Source organism: Ilyonectria robusta (assembly GCF_021365365.1).
Source record: "Ilyonectria robusta strain PMI_751 chromosome Unknown BGZ61scaffold_3, whole genome shotgun sequence".
Lineage (NCBI taxonomy): Eukaryota > Fungi > Ascomycota > Sordariomycetes > Hypocreales > Nectriaceae > Ilyonectria > Ilyonectria robusta.
The window spans coordinates 1,459,453-1,475,649 of record NW_025764437.1 but is presented as its reverse complement, the minus strand read 5'-3'; the positions used below and the strand labels follow the sequence as shown (position 1 = coordinate 1,475,649).

The window sequence follows — 16,197 nt, the reverse complement described above, 5'->3', positions numbered from 1 at the left end:
CTGCATGGCCGAGTCTTGTTAAGTCAACCCCCGCTTGAACTGCGCCGTCCCGCCTGCTGGGCCCCCGTGAGAGCGGCCTGGGGAGACAAACCTGGTGAGACAGTCCTGGTGAGAGAGCCCCAGCAAAGTCTCTCTGGTGGCCCAAAATGGCATCTGAGATGAAGGCCTCGATCCACCGCTTCCGTCTACGGAGGGTGTCTCCATCGCCACGGGATGCCGGTCGGGCCCGCTCCGCCTCACCTCCCAGCGGCCCGTCTCATGACCTGCAGCAGCAATCGTCACTTCAGCAGCGGCAGCCACCACTATCAACTCCTCACAGAGGCACCGGTTCTAGGGAGGTGAAGCCTGTACCCCCGGCGTGTGACCGCTGCCGCAGCTTCAAGAAGAAGTGCAGTCGCACGTATCCCGTCTGCTCGCTCTGCGCCGGCGCCGGCCAGCGCTGCTCCTACTCAAACCCCGTGGCCAGCGCCGAGGCTCAGGCCCACCAGCTGCGGGCGCGTGTCCAATGGCTTACCCGGTACATTGACGAGAATGTGCTCGTGCCGGGGCGGTCCAGCGGCGTGAATGCCGTCGAGACCGGAGCCGACTTGACGGCGATCCTGGGCGCCGGGCTCCACGCCGGACGGGATCCCGCGCACTCGGCCACGGGATCGTCTCCGTTATCACGGGTCCCTGTGCCGGTGACGCCTCCGCTGGAATTGAATACGGCTCGTGATGTTGCGGGACCTGTCACTTTCATTGGCGGGCGTGATCAGCTCATGGTTGACCAACAGAGCATCGACGGCCGCATCGAAGACCACGATCCAGGCAGTGTTGGAGCCACCAGCAGCCACGTCTCATATCAGAGCTCTACGGATGGGTCGAACAAGCGGCGCCTGGTTACGCACCAAGCCCTCCCCCCTGATATCCCCGCAAGCCGCTTCGTCGACGCCTACTTCCGCCACGTCAACCGGGCATATCCCTTTGTGGACCAGGCCAAGGTCCGCCGCGACTTGGAGTCGTTGGGAGACATATCGCAAGTAAATCGAGATCCTTCGGCAACTCTGCTGTATCTTGTCATGGCCATTGGGTGCACCACGTTGGAACGAGCTGGCCAAGTCCCTCGCGGGACGGGAGAGCGGTTTAACGTGGCCTACCCCAACATCATCCAGGAGTGTTTATGCCACGAGGGCATAGAGTCGGTCCAGATCCTCGTGCTACTGGGCCTCTACTCTCTCTTTGACCCAGCGGCCATCCCAGCATATTCTATCGTCGGCATCGCAGCCCGCCAGGCCATGGTCATTGGTCTAACACGCCCGGTGCCCGACGAGCAGGCCCTACCAGCTGGCGATAAGGAGCTGCGGCATCGCTTGCACTGGAGCATCTTTGTCCTGGACCGCATGATGGCCGGGTCCCAGGGCCTCCCCGTGGCACTCACCGACGAGAACGCCAGCGTGCCACTGCCGGGCCTGACCGTCGAGGAGTTTGCAAGCCCGGGGCGGGCTGTGTACGCTCGCAACTTGCAAACCAGTCGACACATCATCCAACTCCGGCAGCTCGAAGATCGCATCCTCCAGGGCGTCCACCTCCGCAAGCAGGCCGACGCCGTGGCGCTGTCGCCGGCAGATCGGCGAGCGGTGCTGAGCAGTCTCCGGGCTGAAATCGAGGACTGGTACAGCAACGGCTGTCTCATGTCGCCCATGGACGCGGACAACGTGCCCATTCACAGTAGCATCACCTGGCTAAGCTCACAATACTATCATTTGCTAGTAATTGCGTACTATCCTAACCACTTCAACAGCACCGCCGCGGCTGTCACGCGCCAGGAGCTGCTAGAATTTGCAAGAAAGCAACTTCAGGCCATCTCCGTGCTCCTCCAACAACGACAGCTGCCCCTCAACCGCGTGACGCTTTGCCGCCTTCTCCCTGTGTGTCTGCTGCTGATGCACGACTTCGTGGCGACGAGCAGAACGGCGGAGTGGGAAGGTCAGACGGCGGCCCCTTTCGCTGCCAGGGATGAAGTGACCGAGCTCATCGTAGTTCTCGAGGCGTTTCCCAAGGGCTGGGTCATCGCCCACCAGGCGGCGGCGATCCTCCAGCAGTTTGCTGGCATCATCGCGGGCGGCATGACGGCATTCTTTGGCAACCAGGGAGTGTTTCCTCTGACCAACAGCCTGGCCCACGGAGGAGCGTCGTCTGGAAAGCAGAGCACCGAAGAGCTGATGAACCCGTGCATTTCCCGGTTCAGCGCGCTGGTGCAGCAGATGTTAGGCAAGGCGACATGTTTCCAGTTCGTGTTATACCCGCCGGAGAGAAATGGAGACGAGCGGGTGGGCAACCACATCAATCTGGGGGCACAGCAGCCGACTCCGAACCCGCTCTTCTTCGGCGACACAGATGTGGGCGGTGTAGTGAACGATGAGGCGGTACTGGGCTATGGCTGGGGCTCGTGTTGGGATCTAGACTTTTTGTAAATAGGGCGGTTGATTTGCCTTGTTTAATTTCCGAGTTGCAAGGTGTTGTCGGCGGGAATGAGGTTCACAGGCGTTAGAGGAAGGCGGTTTACTAGCATATGATGGGCTCTTACGAACTCGCTCACGCAGGAACGTGTTAAATTACATGTTGTTCGCTATACCAGAACCAATTATTCCTACTCGTCGCCTTTTGCCCAGCAAGGGTCCCACACGTAAGGTCCAGCTATTCCAGTCTTGTGACGCTGTTTCCGCATATACTCTATGTGGCTAGGGCCCAGGATGACCTTTCTTTGTCTCACCGTCTTTCTGATAATCTTGTCTATCTTCTCGCGGGGATTGCATTTGGGGTGGTTGTCGAGACAGGACATGTAGGAGCTGACCTGGCTGACGGACGAAGCCAGGTCTGTGACGCTCTCCAGTATCTCATCCGCCGACTCGGGCATAACAGAGCCTCTGAATTTTGTCATGCCGTACCAGACGCTCCCCAAGATAGAGTAGTCGCACTTTTGCGACTCCTTCTTGCAGCAGACTTGAAACCCAAGCAGGTCCTTGATGAGAGCGTGGACCACGTCGAGGATGGGTTGGATGAGGTCGGTCTTTCGGAATTCACTTATCATCTCTACAGCCACGATTAGTGGAGATCGAGCAGCCATTAGATCAACATACCAAGCAGATCCGGCGGGCCCAGGTAGTCGTAGTTTTCAAGGCATATGCCGTCGGGCGTGGTTAGGCGGCCCTGGTCATCGACAGAGCTCCCAAGCAACAATTTGTTGATCATTGTGGTAAAAAGGTCCTCGTTTCCCATTTCCCATGCCACATATGTCAACATGGCAAGGCTACATCCATCCTCTTTCTCTTGGGCGTTGTCGGCAACCTCCATCCAACAATCGGCCCAGGGCTGCACGATTTCCGTCATGTCATACTTGTGAGCCAGCGTCAAGATGTGATAGATCTCTGACAGCGGCGGCTGCCTGGGAACAAGTATAAACCTCGTGTGGATGATGTTCAGAATCACAAGCATCGGGTCTGCTTGATCGTCCGGGAGCGATACGACCCAGGAGCCTTCGGCGGGTTTCGCTTCCTTGAACCCGCCATACAGCATGCTCTTCCATACCGGGGAAGATCGCCGCAGAGTGTTGGAACAGACAACGTATTCTTGCTCGCGCTCGTCGGCCTCGGCGCCAACACGGAGGACCAGATCGCCGCCGCTGTCTATCACCATGGGTTGGGGCGGAGACTCGCTCGGAGGTGAGGCGGGTCCGGAGGGTATATCCTCCAAGTGCTTGGAAGGCGGGGCCTCCGATTGCTCCTCGTCCAGTAGAGACATTGCTCTCGCGAAATAGAGATGTCGCTAGGGAGATGTGATATGTTTAGGAAACAGATAGGATTAAACTGTAACGGTATGATAGCAAGAACTCAGGCTAGTCGGGATCTATCTGGCGCATGCGATGGAGACGTGAGATTTAGGCATCAATCGGCGTATGTACCGGGACTATGTAGAGGAGGGGTTTGGAGTCGTTTCAGCTTCCAACTGCCGGCGACTTACATTGTCGTTTGTCTGGCCGAAATATGCAGTCCCCCGCCAATTTTTTCGTCGGCGAATCATGTGAGGGAGTTCTCCTGGTCACGCATCCTTCTGCCGAACTTGTGCGATGCTCTAACGCAGCTTGGTGCTGGAATGTGATTCGAAAGCTAGCGATAGGCGCATCCTGTCCAGTCTATCTCTTCTGCGGCCTGAGTAACTGCGGCTGCTGGTATTTACGGGAGGAATACACGTTCAATTCATTCAACAATATACAAAAGGTAGTCCCAGAGCGTCGTTGGCGGCGTTCTGTATTGATGTTCCCAGGTAATCCCTCATAAGCCGCTGCCCAATTTCAGCACACGGAGTCTCGAAAATGTCCACCCAGGGCATCTGGCGGATACCTGACATGATTTCATCCCACGATGCCGCCCTCGGCTCTCTCATTTCGTTGCCTATCATCCTCATCGCGGTCGCGAGGTCTTCCTCACTAGGTTCACTAATGCTGCAGAGAACGAGCAGCCAAAGTCGGACAAGCCATAGGCCAGGACTGTTCCAGACAAGTTCCGCGTTGAGCTCGCCCGACAGCATCTTTAGCAACGTTGAGATGCGTGCTTCAACTGTTCCGGGATAGGAGCGACATCTTCGCTTCACCCGTATGATCCAGATGATGGCACCGAGCCGAAGCGCCTCCGAAATAACGTCACAATGCGTCATTGGCTCTGGCGATCTTGTTGGTTGCTGATCGAGCAAGTGGTGAGTGACTGGGTTGATGAGAAAACCCATCTGCTCTTCATCATCCCAGATCGCATCACCTTTGGTCGCCAGCTCGAACTGGAGCAGCGTGGCAATCTCATTCAGATCACCTATGCAGGACATGACGCCCATGAACCGCGTATCCTGCTTGTTCTCGTCGATGAGGACGCTGGGTAGTGGACCGGGCAGCATCTCTAAGCCCGAGTAAGATATGCTTGCACTGGTCATGGCCTTGGATAATGGGAACAGAGGTTTTGTGTCGTGGAGCAATGCTGCAGTAATGTCCACCCTGAAGTGAGTTGTTAGTAGTCGTGTAAAATTCCACGATTGACGATTAAATACAGATTTCGTGTTGCGAGCCATACCATGAAATCATGAGCATCAGGTCCTGGTTGGCCTCCAAGGTAGAGATGCCACCTCTTGCCGCAATCACCATCCACATGCCCTTGACATGGATCATCGCCTGGTCAAAATCCAAGCTTGTAAACTTGACTCAAAACTTCAGCCACACGCTCAAGCCCACGCTCCCCATACCTAGAACTTACATTGTAGCAAACCATTGCCAGCACCGCATTTATTACACTCTCGGACGTCGCGCTACTTAAATCGGAGCTGGCAAGCCTAGATTCAACACACTGAATCGTCACTAGAGAGCGTTCCAACGCCAGAGATCTGAGCTCCCTAGCGGACCTCCGGTATAATGGAATAAGGACGTTGGGTGAATTGAAAATCTGTTGGTAGTGGTGAAGAAAGGCGGATTTTCTAAAGGCGAATGGGAACCAGAAGGTGTTTGTAGAGCGAGCTGTGTCATTGAGTTTTAGTAAGTGGTGAGAATCGACTTCACGGAAGACTTGTGGGGGGGTTCTTACTAGAGCTCATTGCGTTGTTTCCTGCGACCATGATTAGAGTGAATCCGTATGCTGAGAACCAATCCTCTCCCCATTCCTTCTCGAAAACGGATAATGCATGTAAAATGGGCGGCGTTGCATATGGTGCAGCAGTATGATATGGTGCGACTAAATCTTTCGCTGGAGCTTGTGCATGGTCATCTCGGATCTCTCGACTCGTCGAATCTTCACCTTGGCGGGTGTTCGATTGAGCCCTTGGCGTTTCCGCATGCCATACTAAAGTCACGAATGGAGAGGCTTTTGGTGGCTTCCTTCGGGACCTCCCAATGTCGGCCATGAGATGGCGACGCACCTTGGAGTCGAGCGACTGGCTGCGGGTGCGACGTTGAGTAGGATTATCGGCATGCAAGAAGAGGAGGCGTCTCTTCTTTGGGGGCTCCATCATCAACTGTTGTCGAATGTCTCTGAGCGATAGATGGAGAACGGATTACTCGTCATGTTTGAGTGAAGGGCGGGTGTTCGTTAGACATCTTCGGAATTCCGTTACTAGCTAAGGCCACATGAAGAATCGGCTCAGGGAACAATCGACAGTGCCTGACAATCACTCAAGACAACCAGTTACCTAGATACTGTAGGTGATTTCAAATCAACAGCCCAAGCAGATGATTGGTAATCATACCGATAAGTTTTAACTACGTACTCGCTGCAACATTGGTTCCTCGATCTTACCATTTTCGATGCACCATTGACCCTTTTCGGCGACTGGGCCAACGTGATGACAGTCTGGTCGTAGGCATTCCGATTGGCTCAAGAAAATAAACCGACCTGAAGCGAATGAATCGGCAGGGATGCAAGTAAAGGACTCACTCTTGTTTGCCTAAGCTGCTTTGGATACACCACGACCCTGTTGAGGCAAGGTCAAAACTTGAGCGACTTGCGATTGCTTCACTCCAGTGGCAGCTGGGGCAAAATGAATCGTAACGTCCAGTCGAAATGTTGTTCTGCTTGCAAGTTCGTCATGATGATAGGGGAACGAAATGCGTATAAATATGAAGCAAGAACCCGCCGTCGATAAGAACAACCAACACTTGAAAAGCAGATTCATCACACCTTGCGACCTCACTACTGGCTTCCGCACGACTTTGAACTTCTCGACAGCTTTTAACTCTATCGTTTTTCCATTAAATCACCCGCGCCCATCATGAGCACAGAGGAGAACATCACGCTCTATTGCGAGGGCACTCCCAATCCACTCAAGATTTCCATCGCGCTGGAAGAGCTGGGCTTGAAGTACAAGGTACGATTCCATCATCGCCCAATATCGTCAAACTCACGTTCCTTTGTTTGGGAAACCCTGACACAGTCCGTATGTAGGTACGCGCAATCAAGCTCTTTGAGCATGAGCAGAAAGAGCAGTGGTACCTTGACATCAACCCCAACGGTCGCATCCCAGCCATCGTCGACAAGGACGAGAACGGCCAGGAGCTCAAGATTTGGGAAAGTGGTGCTATCTTGCAGTATCTCGTGGACCGGTACGACAAGGACCACAAGATCTCGTATCCCCACGGCACTAAAGAACATTGGGAGATGACGAACTGGGTAAATCTGCCATACCTTTATCATCATGCTCTTTGAAGAAGTGACGACCTCTGACGGGATATGCATAGCTCTTTTGGCAGGTGAGCGGCCTTGGGCCTATGCAGGGACAGGCAAACCACTTTGAGAGTATGTTTTGAACTGCGATGCTACGGTTCCCCAACACTGCCCTGGCGATGGAAAGGAAAAGAGTTCTGACCTGAGATGACAACAGTGTCCGCGTTCGGCGACTATCCATACGCCCTGAATCGCTACGTCAACGAAACACGCCGCCTCTATCGCACCATGGACAAGGCACTCGCCAAGAATCCTTCAGGATACCTCGTCGGTGACCATCTCACTATTGCCGACATTGCCATCTGGCCATGGGCCACCGCGTACAGTAAGAGGAATATCCCAAAACCGCTCCGTGGCTAAGAAACTAAGTGACGGCGGCTTGCAGAGTACAGTGGTCTATCCCAAATCGACGAGTTCCCTCACGTCAAGGAGTGGATGTACAGGCTCCTATCGCGTCCTGGGTTCGAGAAGGGTCGGAATGTGCCGCAGCCTCATATTTACCTCCAGCTTAACAAGCTGCCGGATGAGGAACTGAAGAAGATTGGGAGAGAGAGGTCGGCTTGGATTCAGGAGGCTATGAAGCGCGATGCTGAAGCCTGATACGGAACATTGTTGCGTCGGACCGGGTCTGCTGTATGGCTAAGCTCAGCTCCGTAGTGAAAGTCTTGTTACACCTTCCCTCGGCTGTAAGGGAGCCAGGCCTGTGCTGTGGTCTCCAGCCTGGTGATTTGCTTTCATTGGCTTGGACCTGATCTTTAGATGTCGGAAGCTTGGCCTCGAACCGGCGATTGGCGCCCACAGCCTCGGACCTGGGTGGGCTCTGGAATTGCTTGTTCCTTGCCAGGATAACAAGGATCACGTTGTCCCTATGAAGAGTATCCGTACAGTAGATATTCCAATTGACGTGCTGCGTTTGACGATACTGAGATCTAACAGGGATTGAATTGAGCCGCCGAGTAGTCTTCCAAAAAAAAAAAAGGTCATCTCATGGCCCTGTTGCCAATTGGTGTACCGTCTGACCGCTTCGGATGATGGTGCTTCGGACGCTTCGTTCGTCGTCTGGGCCATACTTGACGAGGAAAACGACTCAGGAGGCGGTACTCCTGAAATCTGGAACGGAGGGCTTCAGAGAGCCATATTCTGTCTTGCAAAGATTCTTCTAATGGGAAGACTATTCATAAGAAGATTTTACTAATAAAAAGACTACTAATGAAAAGACAACACTATAGTCGATAAGGGCCGAAGTCCTTATATCCCGCGCCTTTGACGAAGGTCTGCAACCACGGACCCTGCGTCTTCGCCTCTGTGAGCTCCCAGAAGAGCTTGGCATGTGCCTCTCCATCGATCTTGAAAGCGGCCGAGCCGTCCGCCTTCCGTTCATCAACATAATAAAATCTACAAACTGTTAGTCACATCCACTCGGGCGTTAAAGCACGGCGGGGATGACATACTTGAATCCTTTCTCTTTGTATTCAGCGGCAGCAGCCATCATCATATGCGCAGACGCTGACTTGCCAGCGCCCGATTCCAGAAACTGCGGGAGGGGTGTGACGTTTAGAATGTTCCCCGTGAACATAAATACCCTTGGCGCATGGGCAGGGAGCTCCGCGAAGCCGAGGACGGCCTGTTGGGCAGCGACAAAAACACTGGTGTTGTTGACGGCCATGTCTCGCTTGAAAGCATCCAACGGGATCGCAAAGGGGTCGTTGGGGGGAGCGAATGTCGCGGCGCCGGCTGTGAATTCTTAGCAGGGCATTCAGCTAGAGTCCTCTCGTGCTAAGACTTACCGTTGTAGACGACTACGCTTGGGATTCCCAGCTCCTTTCTAACCTTTGTGAAGGCTTGGACAACATCGTCAGGGTTGGCGAAGTCGCTTTTGATGTGAAGTTGATTGTCTGTGCTGTCCACCTCCTTCAGCGACCGGGCTGCGATTGCAACCTTATAGCCTTTCGAAGCAAAGGCCTTTGCGGCTGGCAGACCGACTTTGGGACCCGCACCGAGGATGAGAGCGACAGGAGATGTTCCAGGCATGGTTTGGAATGTACGAGAAAAGTCAGACTGTGTGTGTGTGTGTGTGTGTGTGTGTAGTCGAGCAAGAAAGCAGGAAGTCTTCGCCTACCATTTATATACTTATCTTCTCGTTGAGGCAAAGAAGGGGGACAGGGAATAGTAATACCCAATCGGCCATCGGCCAAGCGATTCGAGGCGGCGAGATTTCTACTGGTAGCGTTTGTAATCAATATTGCAGTTCCGCTTACTCCGAGTAACGCGTGGCATAGATAGTAGGTCTCACACGTAGCGTGCGTATTTTCCGCTTTGATAGCTACAAGCCGACCAAGCTGTTCTGACTTTCAGGCTTGAGGATTGGCTCGGCCGTCCCCATATAGAGTCTTGCTAATCTAAGAGGATGCGGATCAGCCCTACAGCATTGCTACAGTAGCGTAGCGGTGTCCCAGGGCGTAGCGCGGGATTGCGTTCTACCGACAGCAGCTAAAAACAGGCATGTTCCTAGGCCTACTATACTTAGTCATCGCGGACCCGGACCCTTCGGAAGGTCCGAACTCGAATACACCATGCCCAATTCCGTTCGTCACCAATGTAGTTCTGTCTACGAGTCCTCCGCTCCGGCTGACTTTCTTGCCTTGTAGTTGCGTAAGCTTGGATATTTGCTATTCCTTGGCTACTTGAGTCCATTTAGTTGAGAGTCCACCTGATACAATACGAATCATCAAGGGATAACAAGCTGACAAACGTTGGCAATGCTACGTAGGAGTTCCATTTCAAGGAAAATAGTAATCAAGTTCAATGTGCTTTGGGCTGTCGGAGAGGAGGCGGTGATGCATTTAAAGGAGATCAGAAGTCCGTGATCCCGGGTCTATCTCGCGCTCTATCATCTCTCCTGGGTCTTTCATCATCAGCCACCATTTAAATCAATTCCCAAGCTTTCCGCCTAAAATCAATTTTCGGATAACTCGACACACCTTCATCAAAATGGGGGACATGAAGCCGATCAAAGTGTTGGGAGTCCACGGGCCTAACGCTGGCAAGGTTATTCTCCTCTGCGAGGAGCTAGGACTGCCATATGAGACGGAAATGATCCCGCTTACCGACGTCAAGAACCCCAAGTACGTCGCCGTCAACCCGAACGGGCGGCTACCGTCTATTCAGGATCCAAACACAGACCTCACGCTGTGGGAGTCGGGCGCCATTATCGAGTACTTGACAGAGAAATATGACAAGAACCACAAGCTAAGCTTCGTGCCGGGCACAGCTGAGGCCTACCACGCTCGTCAGTGGCTCTTCTACCAGACCACCGGTCAGGGACCGTACTACGGGCAGGCGATGTGGTTTATTATCTATCAGCCACTTCCCGAGGCGCGCGAGCGCTACGTCAAAGAGGTCAACCGCGTAACTGGCGTGCTAGAGAGACACCTGGCGAAGCAGAAGCCTGACGCGGACGGCAACTCCTGGTTCTTAGGTGGCCGGCTCTCGTACGTGGACATCGCCTTCTTTACATGGCAGCACACAGCTGAGCCGCGAATTCCGAACGAAGAGTTCAACGAGGATGACTACCCGCACGTCAAGAAGTGGTGTGACAACATGCTTGCGCGCCCAAGTGTGAAGAAGGTCCTGAAGCTCCAAGAAGCCAAATAGGCTGTGGCAGGTCATTGTTGTAGGGGTCTTTCTGCCTTACACAGGCGAGTCACTGCTGTGAGGGGGGGTAGAGACGAAGGGATGCTTGTTATTATCGGGGATAGAACTGTCTGTGAAAACTTCGTTCGCCTTCCGCATATCTTTCGTCTTTCGCATATGAGTATATTTTGTGTGGATCGGCGTCGCCGTACTGGTTACTGGAGGAGCTTGAGAAAACGTGGGTTGAGGTTTTATCCGGCTAGCTCAGACTGAGGTCGGGGCTACACGGTTCCTCTACCAGAATGCAGTGCTACTATATAAACCCTATATGGATTCAGTTAGATTGTGGACGAAATAAAAAAAAGTATTCTGTGTGTGTGATGCTGTCAAGTTGACGCTACACCAAGGACGCAGCCACTTACATATCAAGTTGCAAAACAGGACGGTGAATAAATTACTGCTGCCTTGTACGCCTCCTGCCTAATCTTTGATGTCATTGTGTTTCTTTCCGAGCACAGGTTGAACCTCAAGAAGGCTTCCCGGCTCTTAATGACTGGTTAGGGCGCATGAAGGCCAGTCCTGTCATCTCGAACGTCCTGCAGGACCGGTTTGCGGCTACAGAGGCCAAGTAAAAGCGTGTTCGGGGTCAAGGCAACCTGTCTAGCGGCATCCATCCTGCTGCTTGGGCGAGGTAGAGCATCCATAAAGTTGTATTAAAACAATCATGGTGGAATAATTATGTAAAGGACGCCGTAGACCTTAGACTGAAAAGTTGAACAGCCTTGTTTGCTTCATTGTTTAAGCTGTTGCAAGTTCGATGCATTCGTCTGAGTTCCTCGGATCGTGAGGATGTTCTTGGATCCCTGGTAAGCGTCTCCAGCAGACGTAGAAATGGCTTGACGAGATGAAGGTCTGAAAGTGCGTTTGATGACGTAGGGTTCTGTGTTAAATTATAGAGCATACTGCTGGCTGCAGCGAAGAAAGCGTGAAGAAGCATCCTAGAGTGAGTCAGAGAAAGAATTCTGGAAGGTTCTGGTTCTTAAGAGATCATTTACCAGACGCAAGAGCAGTCTCCTTGAGGGATGGCTTCAATGAGACGGATCGCTTTGCGTGACTCAGTGAGACATAGACTGCCTGGGGGTAATAATAGTTCAGACCGGCTGAGATCTTGATCGGAGGGAGATCGCGGCGTCGGGGGCAAGTGGCGATCAATCATTGTCAGGCAATGAAGATATGTGAGTCGAAGAACCACCTTGTGGATCATTTCGCCTGCCATTTGGGATTCTGACAACACCGCGGAGTCCTCTGGCGATTCCAGCTGCGCACTGGACTTCCAGTACGATAATAAAGAACTCAACTCTTGTGCCGCAATCGCCCTCTGTGTCTCCGATTGTCGTCCAGCCCGGATCGAGTACAACTGTTTGTACACCTGCCCCTGAATAACTGCAAGCCCTATGCGATAGTTGAAGAGGTCCACGTTACATGACTCAAGACTTGTATTTGATGGCAGTCGGACATCCATGTCATCATCATCCTGGCTGAAGGGTCGGCCCGTCCGTAGACTGATATCCTTGTCAAGAACGTATACCTTCCAAAACACCCGCCTCCGTGTCTCAGCTTGTGATTTCGTGAGGGTTGGGTCGGAACACTCTCTGTGCAAATTCATAGCCTGTGCCAAGCGCAGGGCGGCGGCTACGAGCATTGAGGCTGGCTCCGGATTCGAGGTTCCCTGAAGAATGCAAGCCATACCCACCAGAGCCTGGACGACGGAGAGGCTGCGGTCAGAGACGTTCAGCTCGGAGACGACGCTTAGGGCGTTTTGTATGTAACCAAAGGCTAGGGTGTTCTCATGCGTCGGGTCCAATGTGCGCAGGCCGCGGAGACGATGAGCTATCGACAGCACGACATTGAGACAGGCCCACCAACCAGCATCTCCAGGATTGGAAGTCGAGTACTTGAGTTGAAACTCTCTCAAGAAGTCCTCTTCATCAAAAAGCGGAAGGAACCTATTATAGTTGTTGAAAGTTTCCTTAACCAGCTCCAGAGCGACTACTTTTGTGGGAAGCTGCTGGCGCGTTGGTAGAGAAACTGGTCGTAACTCTGGAGCGGGATGCGGCCATAGACTGTCGGCTAGAGGGTCAATTATAAAACCCCCCAGCGCAGACAAATCAGGTTCGCCGTAGTCGTGTGTCCGGATTAACCCTAGATTGCTCGTTTGTTCGAGTGACGGAATTTGTGAGGCGCTCATTGACATCCATGGATTACTTTCGTTAGGGGATGTAATCAGTGCCGACGTGTCAAGCGATACTGTGGGTGTCGTTTGCTCTTTATGCGAACTGTTGTCAGGCACATTTGGCTTCCTCGAAGACTTGTCTCCTAGAAAACTCTCCAGTTCTAAAAGCCTTTCCTCGAGGTGTGCGATGTATTTGAAGCTGCGGAACGTTTAATAGACGCAAACTCGGTGGGCTGGAGTAGTAGACTAACCCAGCTGGTCTGCGAGGCTTCCTCCTCACTGCAATTGGCGTGAAGTGGCACCTTGTGCAATATTTGGTGCACTGAGCGCATCCTTGCGTGGTAGGCTCGCAACGGATCTTTTTCTTCCGGCACATGTCGCAAGCCTTATCTTAGAGTGTCAACAGAGGCGGGATGGCATTAAATTTCCGGGTTCACTCACACGAACAATGACTTGCCGCTCTACTTCCCTGAAACTTGGCTGGACCCTGAAACCCGTTTGTGACTCCATGAGTTGCGGTGCGAAGGTCGCCCCAGATTGAAAGGGTGTAAGGAGAATACCCAAAAAACTTGGACCTAATTGCTTCGCTGCTTAAAAGCGACGTCGAGGAAATTGAGGGAGCAAAGTCTTGCAAGAGGGCTCAGCTCTCGCGTCATGATCAGACAGGAGATTGATTATAAATCAGGCTCCTTGCATATCATCAAGTCAAGGGTGGGGTGGTAATTAACTACCCTTTGGCATTGTGAGGCAAGCCGCTTACTAACCTCGTTCCGAGATTGGTCCTATACTCCTTGTCATCCAGAGTTGCTCAACAAGATGCCACATTAGCCGTCTGCTCGTCACGTCCCATGTTACGGCTGGCTATCACGACACGGGGAGATCATTCTGATCAACTTCGCCACATCGAATGTGCGTTTCCATGTGGGTGCAGTAAAATCGGGTTTGATAACGCGTGCCTTGCATGCACATCGGGAGAGGGCATACAGAAAATCGTCGCTTTGAGCTTCTTCAAATCTCCACATGCTCGAACGCCTCCAGCACTGTTGCGAATCGTTCCATGCAACTTTGTTGTGGACACTCAAACCTGCCTAGGCTAGTTCGCCCATGACGGATGCAAATTCGGGAGAGCTACCATACGGTTGTTGGACAAGCCAATTGATTACAACTCTACTCCTACCCAACGAATATAAGTCATTTCAGTCGATCGCAAACCAAGACGGAAATGAGATAACAAACTCATTCGTATCTTCTGGAAACTTGCCCCGGCTATGCATGCTCTATTCCTTCAATCACTTGCTTTCGGGCCTTACACTTCAGACATCTGTACCCAATCCATTAAGTCAATCTTATTGTGAAATGGATGCCCTGAAATGAACTGCAGACATGCAGCTCAAATACTCCCCCCCGAGGCCTTTATAAGCGGTGTGACTGCACTCCCTTGAGCATCTACCGAATACCAGAGGATTTTGCGACCCTCTTATGCCCGTGAATTTGCGTCTTCTCCCACTGCGGACTCCCGTGAGACGGATGGGAAACCTCTCGTTCTTGTATCTCAAGATTTCTCTGCGGCCCAATCCTTCTATCGTCGCATGATCACATGGGAAATTTGTGCAGAGCTCCTTGAGTTTGAAGGTCTGGTCGGCATCATTGCCCGAAAGACTATCAACGCAGAGTTGCACATTACCCTTGGTATCTAGCCTGCAAAGCTTGATGTCAAACGACTTGGCAAGATAGACCCTTGGGCAATCTGAGATTTCGATTGGTTCAAGGTAGTTCCTATCTGCAGCGTCAGAATCGACCTCGGAGCGGCCGTCGTGGGATTCATTAGAGCTGCTTTGGCTCTCGGAGAGGTCAAATTGCACCCGGCGGTCTGATACAGAATGCGAATCGAGTTTGTCTGTGCTGAAAGCTAAATCTTTCAGGGTATCTGTTTCAGTCTCGGAATCCTCATATGCAAGGGCCCCAGAAGCCACAGGGCGGGAGCTTCCAGGTTCCTTGTGTTGGCGTGAACGGTCTTTTCGGCTCGTGAAATTCGGCGGAACACTCTCGTCTGTCTCTCTATGCGGCGCTCTTTGCGTTGGCTGGACTGGATTCTGTCGTCTGGTCTCGTTGGAACGTTGTGCCGCGTGGGTGGATGCTTCGTGCGTGGAGGTACTGGCGCTGTAGCTAGCAGTACGCTTTCTTTTCCTTTTGGTGATCCTCGGGACCTGGTCGACCTTTTTTGATTGTGTCGAGATGCACTCCTTGAGCTTGTTCAAAACGGGCTGCACCTCTTCTTCTCTGAGGCTTTGGATAGCTCTTTGAGTCTTTGTATGGCTAAGGTTGATCAGTTAGCTTCGACAGTTCCTGGGCGGGAGAGGTTCTTACCCAGAGTCTGTACGGGAGAGAACAGTGACGACAAATGCAACGTGCAGTGATGACTTGGCGTACTCCACGGCCTGAAAAAGATTTCTGATTTTCTCTGCGTCAATGGGAAAGAGATCCCGACGTCTCCGGTTCCCCAGTCTCAACCACCCATTGGATCTTTGAGGGTCATGGCCGTCCTTCTGGAGTGTTTGTAGAATTCCCCCAGCATCCTTGGTGAGCTTGTCGAGGTTTGACTTGCATACTGCCACCAGTTCTCTCCTTTTACCATCAACTTCGATAATAATGGCATCATTTTGTCCAGATCGGTGCTTGCAAATGTCATTAACAATCGTTTGAATCTATGTAATCTCGTTAGCCGTAGCGTGATCCGGGGTGTCAAAGCAGACAAACATGGATAATATTGTGTAGCGCGTCAATGTACCGCTTCCAATCGTCCTTTGCATTCTTGATTTTAAATTCGTAGCGCACAAGATTGTCAAGGACATTGATCAGATCTTCGCAGTCCACAACTGCGCCAGAGGGGCTCATAGCGGCTTGGTACACTGGGGTTGAAGAATGAGAGCTATATGGCAAGTGGTGGTTTAAAACCGAAATGGGGGCGTATGGGAGTCATCAAGGACTACAATTAAAGGGTTTTGGTCACACCACGGTTGTGGTTCATTGAATATACATGTATGCTGCGACATATCATATGGAGGTCCCTGTGATGCTGGTATGACCAGGTGATGCGCA

At 52.4% G+C, this 16,197-nt stretch overlaps 8 protein-coding genes across 8 annotated transcripts; 3 read left to right on the top strand and 5 right to left on the bottom strand.

Annotated features, from left to right (window-relative positions):
* Positions 1–146: 146 nt before the first annotated feature.
* Positions 147–2,453, top strand: BGZ61DRAFT_342450 (fungal-specific transcription factor domain-containing protein; the record flags this gene model as incomplete). The annotated part of the gene is made up of 3 exons (XM_046239506.1): positions 147–569; positions 756–2,132; positions 2,184–2,453. 3 exons carry the CDS (start codon positions 147–149, stop codon positions 2,451–2,453), a joined length of 2,070 nt encoding a protein of 689 aa, XP_046109554.1.
* A 134-nt stretch (positions 2,454–2,587) lies between these two features.
* Positions 2,588–4,000, bottom strand: BGZ61DRAFT_443085 (uncharacterized protein). Its single transcript, XM_046244825.1, has 2 exons — positions 3,120–4,000; positions 2,588–3,072 (listed from the first exon to the last, which is right to left on the bottom strand). Exons 1-2 carry the CDS (start codon positions 3,778–3,780, stop codon positions 2,630–2,632), a joined length of 1,104 nt encoding a protein of 367 aa, XP_046109553.1. The 5' UTR covers positions 3,781–4,000; the 3' UTR covers positions 2,588–2,629.
* Positions 4,001–4,146: 146 nt separating this feature from the next.
* On the bottom strand, positions 4,147–6,168 carry BGZ61DRAFT_443084 (uncharacterized protein). The gene is made up of 5 exons (XM_046244824.1): positions 5,601–6,168; positions 5,277–5,533; positions 5,097–5,218; positions 4,306–5,020; positions 4,147–4,259 (listed from the first exon to the last, which is right to left on the bottom strand). The coding sequence occupies exons 1-5, from the start codon at positions 6,022–6,024 to the stop codon at positions 4,236–4,238; spliced, it is 1,542 nt and encodes a 513-aa protein (XP_046109552.1). The 5' UTR covers positions 6,025–6,168; the 3' UTR covers positions 4,147–4,235.
* A 141-nt stretch (positions 6,169–6,309) lies between these two features.
* BGZ61DRAFT_443078 (glutathione S-transferase) lies at positions 6,310–8,152 on the top strand. The gene is made up of 5 exons (XM_046244823.1): positions 6,310–6,876; positions 6,954–7,178; positions 7,247–7,304; positions 7,390–7,557; positions 7,618–8,152. The coding sequence occupies exons 1-5, from the start codon at positions 6,781–6,783 to the stop codon at positions 7,830–7,832; spliced, it is 762 nt and encodes a 253-aa protein (XP_046109551.1). The 5' UTR covers positions 6,310–6,780; the 3' UTR covers positions 7,833–8,152.
* A 195-nt stretch (positions 8,153–8,347) lies between these two features.
* On the bottom strand, positions 8,348–9,318 carry BGZ61DRAFT_382437 (uncharacterized protein). Its single transcript, XM_046242663.1, has 3 exons — positions 9,020–9,318; positions 8,684–8,966; positions 8,348–8,627 (listed from the first exon to the last, which is right to left on the bottom strand). The coding sequence occupies exons 1-3, from the start codon at positions 9,261–9,263 to the stop codon at positions 8,456–8,458; spliced, it is 699 nt and encodes a 232-aa protein (XP_046109550.1). The 5' UTR covers positions 9,264–9,318; the 3' UTR covers positions 8,348–8,455.
* A 914-nt stretch (positions 9,319–10,232) lies between these two features.
* On the top strand, positions 10,233–10,886 carry BGZ61DRAFT_490630 (glutathione S-transferase; the record flags this gene model as incomplete). Its single annotated transcript, XM_046250351.1, has 1 exon — positions 10,233–10,886. The coding sequence occupies one exon, from the start codon at positions 10,233–10,235 to the stop codon at positions 10,884–10,886; it is 654 nt and encodes a 217-aa protein (XP_046109549.1).
* A 406-nt stretch (positions 10,887–11,292) lies between these two features.
* On the bottom strand, positions 11,293–13,774 carry BGZ61DRAFT_129243 (fungal-specific transcription factor domain-containing protein). Its single transcript, XM_046237127.1, has 4 exons — positions 13,540–13,774; positions 13,350–13,483; positions 11,921–13,297; positions 11,293–11,863 (listed from the first exon to the last, which is right to left on the bottom strand). The coding sequence occupies exons 1-4, from the start codon at positions 13,606–13,608 to the stop codon at positions 11,602–11,604; spliced, it is 1,842 nt and encodes a 613-aa protein (XP_046109548.1). The 5' UTR covers positions 13,609–13,774; the 3' UTR covers positions 11,293–11,601.
* Positions 13,775–14,319: 545 nt separating this feature from the next.
* On the bottom strand, positions 14,320–16,185 carry BGZ61DRAFT_129229 (uncharacterized protein). Its single transcript, XM_046237126.1, has 3 exons — positions 15,856–16,185; positions 15,466–15,803; positions 14,320–15,414 (listed from the first exon to the last, which is right to left on the bottom strand). Exons 1-3 carry the CDS (start codon positions 15,991–15,993, stop codon positions 14,445–14,447), a joined length of 1,446 nt encoding a protein of 481 aa, XP_046109547.1. The 5' UTR covers positions 15,994–16,185; the 3' UTR covers positions 14,320–14,444.
* Between the last annotated feature and the right edge of the window lie 12 nt (positions 16,186–16,197).

What these genes read in the sequence shown, in the direction of transcription:
- BGZ61DRAFT_443085 (XM_046244825.1), bottom strand. Translation starts at nt 3,780, where the DNA reads ATGTCTCTACTGGACGAGGAGCAATCGGAGGCCCCGCCTTCCAAGCAC. An exon ending in GGGCCCGCCGGATCTGCTTG is followed by an intron (nt 3,073 to 3,119) that starts GTATGTTGATCT and finishes TCGTGGCTGTAG; the next exon opens with AGATGATAAGTGAATTCCGA.
- BGZ61DRAFT_443084 (XM_046244824.1), bottom strand. Translation starts at nt 6,024, where the DNA reads ATGATGGAGCCCCCAAAGAAGAGACGCCTCCTCTTCTTGCATGCCGAT. An exon ending in AAACAACGCAATGAGCTCTA is followed by an intron (nt 5,534 to 5,600) that starts GTAAGAACCCCC and finishes TCAATGACACAG; the next exon opens with CTCGCTCTACAAACACCTTC. An exon ending in TGGCAATGGTTTGCTACAAT is followed by an intron (nt 5,219 to 5,276) that starts GTAAGTTCTAGG and finishes TTTTGAGTCAAG; the next exon opens with TTTACAAGCTTGGATTTTGA.
- BGZ61DRAFT_443078 (XM_046244823.1), top strand. Translation starts at nt 6,781, where the DNA reads ATGAGCACAGAGGAGAACATCACGCTCTATTGCGAGGGCACTCCCAAT. An exon ending in ATTGGGAGATGACGAACTGG is followed by an intron (nt 7,179 to 7,246) that starts GTAAATCTGCCA and finishes GGATATGCATAG; the next exon opens with CTCTTTTGGCAGGTGAGCGG. An exon ending in GCCATGGGCCACCGCGTACA is followed by an intron (nt 7,558 to 7,617) that starts GTAAGAGGAATA and finishes GGCGGCTTGCAG; the next exon opens with AGTACAGTGGTCTATCCCAA.
- BGZ61DRAFT_382437 (XM_046242663.1), bottom strand. Translation starts at nt 9,263, where the DNA reads ATGCCTGGAACATCTCCTGTCGCTCTCATCCTCGGTGCGGGTCCCAAA. An exon ending in AAGCGTAGTCGTCTACAACG is followed by an intron (nt 8,967 to 9,019) that starts GTAAGTCTTAGC and finishes AAGAATTCACAG; the next exon opens with CCGGCGCCGCGACATTCGCT. An exon ending in TACAAAGAGAAAGGATTCAA is followed by an intron (nt 8,628 to 8,683) that starts GTATGTCATCCC and finishes AACAGTTTGTAG; the next exon opens with ATTTTATTATGTTGATGAAC.
- BGZ61DRAFT_129243 (XM_046237127.1), bottom strand. Translation starts at nt 13,608, where the DNA reads ATGGAGTCACAAACGGGTTTCAGGGTCCAGCCAAGTTTCAGGGAAGTA. An exon ending in AGCGGCAAGTCATTGTTCGT is followed by an intron (nt 13,484 to 13,539) that starts GTGAGTGAACCC and finishes CTCTAAGATAAG; the next exon opens with GCTTGCGACATGTGCCGGAA. An exon ending in GGAGACTGCTCTTGCGTCTG is followed by an intron (nt 11,864 to 11,920) that starts GTAAATGATCTC and finishes GACTCACTCTAG; the next exon opens with GATGCTTCTTCACGCTTTCT.
- BGZ61DRAFT_129229 (XM_046237126.1), bottom strand. Translation starts at nt 15,993, where the DNA reads ATGAGCCCCTCTGGCGCAGTTGTGGACTGCGAAGATCTGATCAATGTC. An exon ending in CGCTACACAATATTATCCAT is followed by an intron (nt 15,804 to 15,855) that starts GTTTGTCTGCTT and finishes GAGATTACATAG; the next exon opens with ATTCAAACGATTGTTAATGA. An exon ending in CTCTCCCGTACAGACTCTGG is followed by an intron (nt 15,415 to 15,465) that starts GTAAGAACCTCT and finishes GATCAACCTTAG; the next exon opens with CCATACAAAGACTCAAAGAG.